Source organism: Volvox carteri (assembly GCF_000143455.1).
Source record: "Volvox carteri f. nagariensis unplaced genomic scaffold VOLCAscaffold_89, whole genome shotgun sequence".
NCBI lineage: Eukaryota > Viridiplantae > Chlorophyta > Chlorophyceae > Chlamydomonadales > Volvocaceae > Volvox > Volvox carteri.
In genome coordinates this window covers 86,299-96,286 of record NW_003307632.1, presented here as the reverse complement: position 1 = coordinate 96,286, position 9,988 = coordinate 86,299, and the positions used below count along the sequence as shown (strand labels likewise).

At 52.6% G+C, this 9,988-nt stretch overlaps 3 protein-coding genes across 3 annotated transcripts; 1 reads left to right on the top strand and 2 right to left on the bottom strand.

Moving 5' to 3' along the window:
• Nucleotides 1–3,143: 3,143 nt before the first annotated feature.
• On the bottom strand, nt 3,144–5,460 carry VOLCADRAFT_99502 (uncharacterized protein; the record flags this gene model as incomplete). The annotated part of the gene is made up of 5 exons (XM_002958220.1): nt 3,144–3,221; nt 3,308–3,539; nt 4,055–4,175; nt 4,585–4,770; nt 5,292–5,460. 5 exons carry the CDS (start codon nt 5,458–5,460, stop codon nt 3,144–3,146), a joined length of 786 nt encoding a protein of 261 aa, XP_002958266.1.
• Nucleotides 5,461–6,659: 1,199 nt separating this feature from the next.
• Nucleotides 6,660–8,068, top strand: VOLCADRAFT_99501 (uncharacterized protein; the record flags this gene model as incomplete). The annotated part of the gene is made up of 3 exons (XM_002958242.1): nt 6,660–6,689; nt 7,593–7,836; nt 7,968–8,068. 3 exons carry the CDS (start codon nt 6,660–6,662, stop codon nt 8,066–8,068), a joined length of 375 nt encoding a protein of 124 aa, XP_002958288.1.
• A 1,023-nt stretch (nt 8,069–9,091) lies between these two features.
• On the bottom strand, nt 9,092–9,619 carry VOLCADRAFT_99500 (uncharacterized protein; the record flags this gene model as incomplete). The annotated part of the gene is made up of 1 exon (XM_002958219.1): nt 9,092–9,619. The coding sequence occupies one exon, from the start codon at nt 9,617–9,619 to the stop codon at nt 9,092–9,094; it is 528 nt and encodes a 175-aa protein (XP_002958265.1).
• Nucleotides 9,620–9,988: the final 369 nt, after the last annotated feature.

The window sequence follows — 9,988 nt, the reverse complement described above, 5'->3', positions numbered from 1 at the left end:
ATCTTTCCCCAATTCTCTGGCACTTTGCCGCTGGGCAATATCTTCGCTCTTACTTGGTTACCATTGGGCACTTGCCTATCTTTAATTGGGCGCTGGCCCACCTTTAAGCGGGCACTTGCCTGTCTTCATCACGCGTGATACTGGATTATAGCGCTCTTGCTATAATCGTGACACTTGTCACTGGTAGACCCACTTGGGTTACGATTGCACCGATTGGTGATAATTCGCGTTGACGACTATATCTTCGGACCGTACAGACTTCTGTACGGGTCGTCCTAACGCAGAGGCATTTAGCCTCTTCTCATTCACTAATCGGTAGTTTTCACTACCACCTAAACAGTGGAGGTGGATACAACAGTCGCCACCATTGCTGGCAAACAATTGCAATTGCATGCAAACGCGTTGTAGTGGAAGTGCTACAGTAGTTCGCTAACAACTACTTGTAAGCGATTAAGACGTAGCCAGGGCGTTATATAAGTACTTACGGAACATTAGCGGGTAGTAGTTGTTGAAACCGGTAACATTGGTATAGTAGAAATTTTTCAGTTCGGGAAACCCAAAATCGGTCATATTCATGGGAGGCAAATTCATTGGGTCACAGCTCCATGTCTTGTAGTCGAATCTGCAAGTTTTGGGAAAGCCGGGATGATTATGTGAAGGATGATGTGGGGAAATATGATGATAACGCGCGGGGATGTAAACCAGGGACGAGGGAATGCGCAATAAATTAAAATCCAGGCTAGCGTGGCAGCAATCAAATTGCACAGCGCCATGCAGGCATGCATCACGCATTAATTTACCATGAGGTAATATTATTAAGCGAATGAGGTCGATTTATCTGTCGATTTATCTGTCGATCTATCTGTCGATCTATCTGTCGATCTATCTAGGGTGCACGTCGTCCGTCACTCCGGATCCATCGTCCATCTGCATCGGCGGCGTCCCCTACAACAACAACATGACCGCCATCACGTGCGCCCATTAATACCGCCATCGCGGGCGGCGTTGTTAATCAGCTTACATGTTAAACGTGGTGTTGTTGGGGCCGCTCAGATCTGGAAAGACAGCCAGGCCCCCAAACTGGGGGCGGAAAGCCACATCCTCGAAGTAACTGTAAGGACATATACATACAGACATATAAATACATATTTACGTGATATACAGAGCAATTGAAAAGGTCCCGACAGGAAGTTTGGCTCATGCGACCTCCGACAGAAATGCGCAACAAAGTGTGTGGGGCCCCACACACTACATCAGCCCCCGGGGGCTGATGTAGTCGTCCTGGCGGCAATTATTAGTGCGATGGATGGAAACGGGGCGTCGGTCGGTCGGTGCCGTACAAGCGACAGCACAGCTGTTTAGCCTGCCTGTTTGCCGGTTTGCGTGTGCCGTTATGGACCACTTCTCGGTCAGTCTATACCTCTTCTGGTTTGTGTTTCATGATACACGCAGCGTCAGGTCGTCATGTTCCCTTCGGCTCGGCTTCTTTGCTTTAAGGCATACAAGCTTGGTAGCCCGCTGCAGCATCGACAACATACATACTATCACCCAACATACATACACAGCTTAACCACCCTGTAACAACATACTATCACCTTGTTACGCATCCATCCACCACAAGACGCGTGTACAGGCAATAAAGAAAACACACACATGGTTGACAGCAATGCAGTGACAACATACATACATACGCACACAAGAACTTCCCCCTATTTACGATCGCGACCACGACCTATATATGTACCAGCTAGCTGGCACGCATCACAGTGATAGCCGCCAGAGCAGCGGCGCATGCATGCATGCCCCATGCATTGCTGCACCCCCTATGCACTAAGCACTAAGCCCTATGCAGCCAAGCGCAAGAGCTAAGTAGTGGCTCTCACAGTTCCTCCAGCGGCAGGCACACCAGGTCGTCCACCAAGCTGAACTCGGGGGGCTCCCGGATGTTGACGGAGGGATGGTGCCATGCGGAGGTGTGGCGGAGGGAGCTGCATTTGCAGACATACAGACGGGGTCGGGGTCGGGAGCACACAAGACTAACCGACTTGTGCTGTGTGCTCCCGACCCTTGCGCTGTGTTTCGGCTTCGGCCCCCGGCTCTCGCGGCCCACAGTGTAATCTAAGTCATACAGACATACAGCAGGCGCGAGTAACTAGCCAGAAGGAGGGGGGTGGAAGGGGAGGGGGATTTTAGAGCGATGCAATGCTGGCAGCAGCGCTGCTGAGCTGTGTAATTACTTGCAGCCTTGCTGCCAGCATCAGCAAAGAGGAAAGATAATAAAGCAGTTTCAGCTTATTATTAAAAGGGGCGGAATAAGGGCTATCAAGACCTCTATACTTTGCAGCTACTTGTATCGCTATCGATGCTGCGTGCAAGGAAGCAACTGGAAAAGGTCAATGCGTGTTTGGAACAATTAAGGAAGCCAACGTAGCGGATATATCGTACAACTGTATTTACGCAGCACAGTACATGCACATTCAAGCCATCGTCCCCATAGTGTCTGTAGAGTTCCGTTATTGCCGTTGACATAGACGACGACTAAACGTTCCACAGAGCGCGAGCATATGCATCTAGCGCTAGCGGATGACGCGGTGCCATCGCGCCACCGAATGATGCTGCAGCTGGGCCCCCCTCTCAGGGCTGTTGCACTCGGCAAGCAAGAAAGTGGGAGAGCGGGTCTACCATTCCGTAAAACAAGTACACCTCAAATCCGTAAAATATGCGGCCACTCATCAAGGATTCTGTAAAAACTTTACGGAATCCGTCATTCAGCCACCGGATTATGGAAACCACAAAATTACGGACGCGAGCGAATGTTTTAAGTCGGAAGGCACCAGCCACCAGCAGGAAACGCACTTACGGCAGATCGAAGTTGTTAATTTGCTGGAAACATACTACCATCGATGTACGGAAGCCGCATGCATGTCGCAGCTAGCTCCGAATTATTTTGCACTTTAGTTTCCCCCCCTTCCACCCCTGTCGGTATTCTATCCCGGTAGACGGACGGACGGACGGACGGACGAACTAGTAATCTCAGTCAGTCTTCCCCAAGTCATCAAACTGTTTACCAAGCAGAGCCCCACATTATTAATTCCACCCTCCCTGGGCTGCAGATCTAGATGTTGGCTCAGCAGCATCATCAACTAGCAAAGCAAGACCAGCGGATAGCGCTCCTCTGATGGTGGGCAGCGGTACATATTTAACGGCAGGTCATCGATGGCCTGTGTGTGCGCGTGTGGCCAGCACTGGCAGCAGCAGCAGCAGGAACAGCAGCGGGCCGCCTGCCCACGCACCCACCCTTCCCTACCCACATTCGCCTGACATTGTTCCGTGTCACATTGACTTGCTTGATATCCTTTTTGTAGATGATGCGTGTGGCCGTATCATTGCGGTACTGTGTGCCATTCACATAGAAGGTGGTTGTTGAGGTCCGGGTGCATGACACGGCAAGAAGGGAGTCGTTGGCGCCTAGGGGTGGATTTATGCCCCGGGCTGCATACACGTTGAAGTCGCACACGCTAGGCCGTGATCCCGAGCCCCTGGTGCAAGCAAGCGAGTGAGCGGGAACACATGATACACATCATGGAAAGCTAGCTCCAGGCTTGGAATTATGCATTATGTATGTATGTATGTGAGTTGATCTGGCCATTTATGATTGCACACGCTTGACAGTAACTCATACTACGGTATATCCCGGGGGGGTGTAGCAGCTGGCCGCCGCTAAAAAGGCCTGTCGAGATGCTGGTGGTCACTGGTGGTAGCGCGTATTTGTAGAGCCGTACTGTGTACCACTGGCAGCTACTACACGGGGCTAGCAGGTTTGACTGCTGCAGGTGCCCAGCTAGCTGGTTGGTTGGTGCAGCCATTCATGTCATGTACGCAAACATATGACGTTAGGTCATACAGGCCGGGGACATACACACATACGTACGTACGTACGTACACACACGACTGCGTATCCACACCATCAATACAACTTGCACATCGCCATGCATACGTGTGTGACACATGTAATACGCTGCTGTTGCTTGCAAGCAGTTGCTCACGCACGTACCAGGCTGGATAGGTATTGCACCAGCTCATCACTGCAGTGTTGGGCGGATGACTGAAGCTGTATGACTGGTCCAGGAGGCTGAGCGCACAGCAGGTGGTGTTGGGGTCGCTGAGGGCCGCCTCTGCACATGCACAGACAGACAGCCAGACAGACAGATATATCATAAATATAAATAACGGGCGCACGCACACGCACGCACATATACACATATACACATACACACTAGCAAGCAAGCAAAACTGTTTGTGTGCGTGTACGCTGCAGCTGGATATAAACGCACATGAAGCTAGGTGAACACAGATAGAAGTACCTAGCTAGCTAGCTAGCTGGTGAGTAGTGGATAGAGCGGTAGAGCGGTACGTATCTTTAGAAGGTATAATCGTATTCTGTGGGGGCTTGAAGAAACATGCGAATTTTAGGAAGATTTGCTGGAAAGTTTGTTAGGGATAAAAACAGCTATTACATACACATCCTCACGACTGCATGTGTGGGGATTGACATCTGTTGAATGGATTGACTGCCGTACACACCTCCCGGTGCGCAGAACGTCATGGTGGTGCAGTCGGGAGCGCATTGCGCCAGGTCAGTGAAGTACTGCGCCTGGCAGCGGTCGATACAGCGCCAGGGAGCCGTCCCAAAGCCTGTGCGATAGGCCACTGCAGGCCGACTCCAGAAGCTGGTATTGCCGCTGAGGATGAAGCGGAGAACGGCCTTGTCTGCAAAGACAGGTATGTATGTATGTATATATGTGTGTACGTACATACATACATGTTGATGACGCAATCCAGAATGGGAGGGTTAGGGACTCCAAGCTGTACAGTAGCTGTTAGCTACTACACAGGCAAGGCTAGGACCCCAAGCAAGCAAGAAAACTCGCTGTATCGATGGATATAAAATGCAAATGCGCAATAGGAAAGGTTATGCAAGCCATCGGAGGCGGCCCTCAGATTACTTGCATCGCATTATTAAGCAAAGTCACTTGCGAGGGCACACGGGACGGCATGGCACTGCACTGCACACTGCAGAGCCGTTGGTAAGGCAACAACGAAACTCAGTTGTGCCAGTGAACCATCGATTATAGATTGTGCATCATGTGACAGATGCGCACGCCGTCTCTGTGTGTGTATGTATATCCTTCGTAATGCCAGATGCAGCAACAGCAGCAGCAACAGCAATAACAGCAGCGGCAAGAACAACAGCAACAGCAGGGGCGGGTTCCACATACATACATACTTACGTTGTTCGTTCAGGTCCTCTGCGGCATCCCAGGGACCGTACAGCGTTGTAGATAGCTTCTGAGCACTAGTAGTACTACTAAAGCCAATAAGCAGCAGTAAAGCTATTAGCTGTGTGGTTATTAATGTTATGGCAGTTCCCGAAAAAGAGTTGTTGCCCACCGCCGACATGGAATGATGATGATGGCCTGCTGTGCGCCTCTGTCGATGAATGCCTCTGATGTTGCCTTCCCTGGCTGGCCTGCTGCTGCTGCTGCTGCTGCCGCTTTTGCTGTTCCGCTGCTCTGCTGCTGCGGATGCATCGGCGACTGATGTTGCTCGCACTTCCAACACCAACATGTATGTGAGTCCGCTGCCGTGGCCGCCGCCGGCACAACCCGTCACCACCGGTACCGCCGCTGCCGCTGCTGCTGCTGCTGCTGCTGCTACTGCTGCTACTGCTGCTGCCCCCGCTTCGTTCTGATCCTGTTATGTGGTCAGCGCGCATATTATTGGGGTATACGGCAAGTTAGTAATAAGCGCGCCAACTCCGTCCAGGGCGGTAGTGCAATATTGCAGGACAATACATCACCAACAATATGTATCCTACGCCACGTGCAAACACACAAAGTAAAAGCAGGTGGAAATATAAAATACTTACATGAGTAGTCTTGCTTATTATTTCTTCGGGCGTGTCGTTGGACTATCTCGATTTTGGGGATGACTTCCAGGAGTTTACAAAATCGTAATTGATGATTATCACAATATATCTTTATATATCTATTATAATTAGCGACAAAATGGACGCTTGAAGAAAGGTAGGGAAGTTGTATGGGAAGCACTCGCTCTGACAGCAGTCTTCCCTGACGAACAGATATCTGCGATTAAATTTATATATTAAGCAATGATGGTGAAGTCATCAGTTGAAATTCCAAAGTGCGTCCCACCCTGCTGCTTCTTTAGCAGCACGCAATATGTACACAGTAGTATTGCAATACTAATAATTGTTGTTGCTGCTGCTGCTCTTTAATCAACATCACACGCCTGCCTGCTGCCAGTTCTTGTGCCACGCTGCTGACGTAATTCAGCATCCACGATATCCAGCCACAGCATGATCGATGATGGCAACTACCTTCGAAGCGACAGTAGTTTTCCCCACAGCAGCAGCAGGCGCAAGACAACGTTCGAGTTTTGCTGCTGGCAGGTCTATAAATATGAATATGTGTAGAGACTTAAGATAAGAAGCTAATTTAAGAAAGCATAAACCGCCGCTGGTTGGCCGCGTGCCTGTCTACCCTATGAAACCACGTCTGCAGATCTAGTCTCGTCTTATTTTGTTTGGACCTCCGCTGTAGGCCCTGTATGAAACAGAGATACACGGAGGCCCTGAAATGTTAAAAGAATTTATATCAAAGCAAACGGTGAGAGTGGTGGCACAGCACCGGAAAGCAGAAATCGAGTTGGGACAGACTTGGCAAGGGCAGCGCAGCGCTTGGAGGGAATGGTCGTTAAGCAGTATGCGATTTGTTACAGCGGACCCCGAACGGGTCGAGTGCATCAGCACAACACTGCGGGGGCCCTATAGCTTGCACCGCGTGTCCAGCTAGTCAGGCCAAGGTGCACTAACATCACTGGGCTTGTGCCTTCTCAAACGGACCGCGACCTCCAAAACGTAAAACCCACCCAGTCCCCCACCAGCACCCAGAAGCCCTAGTGAACGCACGAGAGCTCCCCCCCTCCGGAGAGACGGAAACGCAGCTACCTACCATACGGGACGGACCCGCGAAGCACACCGAGGCGCCTTCATACAAAACACACATGTGGCGAAGGAAAAGCTCCCAGACCAACACACGGGAAACACGAAACACAACGAATTCCTGACACTGACAGGGTGGTTGGGGGCCACCAGTTGAGTTCGGAAACGTTATCTCAGAAGGGCTCTCGCCCGAACGGTCCAGGTGCTCCACGGCCTTGACGTAGGAGATCAATTCCGTGGAAGAATATCAACGCCAGTATGTAGAAAAAACGTGAAAGGCTGAGGGGGAAAGTGGCCATCATGAGCCCGCCGCCATCGCCAGGTCTACAGCTTCCCCTCCCAGAACGAACAGCAATGCTGGGCAACCGTGACACCTCCAGACAATGCTGTGCGGGTGTCCCACCCTACTCCTTTCATAACTCAGTGCATGCCGCCAGCAACACAACCCCCCACGGCAGGTGGCACCTGTACGGCCACACTGCACAGCCGCCTTTCCCAGCAATGAATGAGGGCAATAATGAGCGCCTGCAGCATGTTGTATTCCTACCGCCCGACTACACCAATGCAGTTGTGTCGCTGGACCCTGTGGATCACACACATGCGACTGGCGCTGGTGGACGTGGACGTTGGCTTTGTCCAGGCCGCCTTTGGGTACTGCCGTGGCCGGCTGGCTTCGACAGCAGCACTGCGTGGAAGCCCTCATGCTGAACTGGACACCGGACCCAGAGCGACGTGTCTACACCCTTCCTGCCACACTGCAAATGTACGTTCTGCCGCAAAGTTTCTGGCTGCAGGACCCCGTGTGTGTCGAGGTGGGTGGGGTTGCATGCTGATGGTTGAGGACTTGCTGCTGTGGTGGTCGTGGTGCCGCTGCCAATGTTGCCAATGGGCCGGCGGTGCTGTTAGCGGCGCCCGAGCAGCATCAAACCCTACACACCCACAGGTGCCGGGACCTGCCTGGCAGCACAGAGGTGGAGACTCTCTAGGTGCGGCACCGCACTGGGCGGCATCTGTGCTGGGATACAGAGCCTGACCAAGACCTGAACGCCAAAACGCGTCTGTCCTGTTCCCTGCACGATGTAGCAGGCCGCCGTGCGAGGTCACACATCCGGGCCACGTTCCTATTCAGGCATCCAAGCCACGCTGCATGAGGGCGCTGCGAAACACACCTGACGCGCCAGCAACATGCAGCAACCGTTGCGCGTCTTCATAACAGCGCACTGCTACTGCTGCGTCGACCGAAGCTGCATGTGCCCAGGTTTAATGCCGCCTGGTGATAATATAAGAAATCGCGCGACGTTGCAGGGCTCCACTCGGGTTGGGCGAAGGCCAGCACCGCCCTTGCCGTCAATGCGGTGATACGTTCCCAATTTCTGCAGCGCGCTTGCCACAATTGTCCATACTTTTGAAGGCTTCCCTTTGCGACCCTGTCGCCGGTCCTCTCAGCAAGCCAAGCTAGCGAAGTCTCTCCATTTCTCTATTTTGCCGCTTTCTTCCCGTGTCGCCGCGAGCTGTCCTTTATGTTGGCCTTTATAATTGTCTTTCTCTTTCTTTGTTTTCGAAATATTTAATTTGCATTAAAGCATTTCAATTGTTCTGTGGACGTTTGCATGCCAAGGGACGTGCGGACGCGCCCGCCTGACTTCGCGCTGTGGCGTTTCGCAGGAGCTTGTGCAACCGGTCCTCACAGCACCAACGAATCTAGCCAAGCCACCGCACGCCTGCGATTATTTCACGCACATACGCGTATCCCACCAGCACTCCTGGCTTTTGAGGGCTGCCCTTCGCGCGGCCCGCCGTGGCCTTTTCGCATTTTGGCTTTGCACGAACAGTTTATTCTGGTTGCTCGTCCTCCTAGCATCTGCGAGCGGCTGCGTAACTTATCCCTTAACCAATTCAATAGTTCGTGTAAGTGCGCACGACGAAGCAGTAGCGCATGTATGGCTGCGTGTGACGAGTCGTCGGCAGGGAGGGCTGTTGCCCCGGATGTGAAAGGGACGTTGCGCCGCTGCGATTCAAAACGGTCGGACGGACTTCTTCTCGCAATTTGATTAAGCAGCCCCTTCGTTAAGCAGCCCCTTCGCACAAATGTGTCCGGTCGTACTGTGCCGAATAAAACATCCGTACAAGACGCCCACAAAGACAGGCGCGAATTTTACCGCGCGGATGCGCGCGTGCGATTCTTAAAATGCGCCTGTAAAAGTGTATGTAATTTTCTCGGCGAAAGGCCGCGGTGTGCCTGCGCGTTGCGCAGCAGGGCATGTTGGCCACAGTCACACGCGGCATGCATCTGGGACATTTGGCTGGCTGCTTAGCCTGAGCTGAAAAAAACTGAAAGCATACAACGTAGCTTGCAAGAATGGCCACATGAAACGGCTGCGGGAAGAGGAAGCGTTTGGCGAAGCGACACTTTTTACACAGCACGGCCAGCGACGTCGTGCAATTGTCCATTACCGACGCCAGCCGCGCCAGCCGCTTCAGATCTGCGTTCGCCACCGCCTGCAGCACTTCAAAGGGCTGGCTCACAACTTGCAATGCGAGCGTCTCCAACATTCCAATTGCGCGCTGGAAACCGCGAACGTTACTTACTGCCATTCTTTGAAGTGCTGGTATTCGTCCACGCAAAGTTATGACAGTACTCCGCTGGCTTTCTTTTTTTAAAGGCACATTTATACTTTTGTGTCATGCCCCTCCTCGGCTTTATATACACCCCGCACTACGTCCTGCGCCTTTTCGGGCCTCGCGTCGCTGGACGAGTCCGCCGACAGCAACGCGGGCCGCTCCGTCTTCCGCGACGTCCCTTCGGCCGCTTCGCCCGACGTACCATCTGGCCTTCAGGTTGCAATGTTCATCAACTCCTGCACTGCACCTCCCGATTGCAACTCCTCGGCGCTACGCTCTCGCTGTTGCCGCGGTTGCTGGCAGTGGCCGGCAGTTGCCGGCGGATGCCGCCTCGCGGCAGAA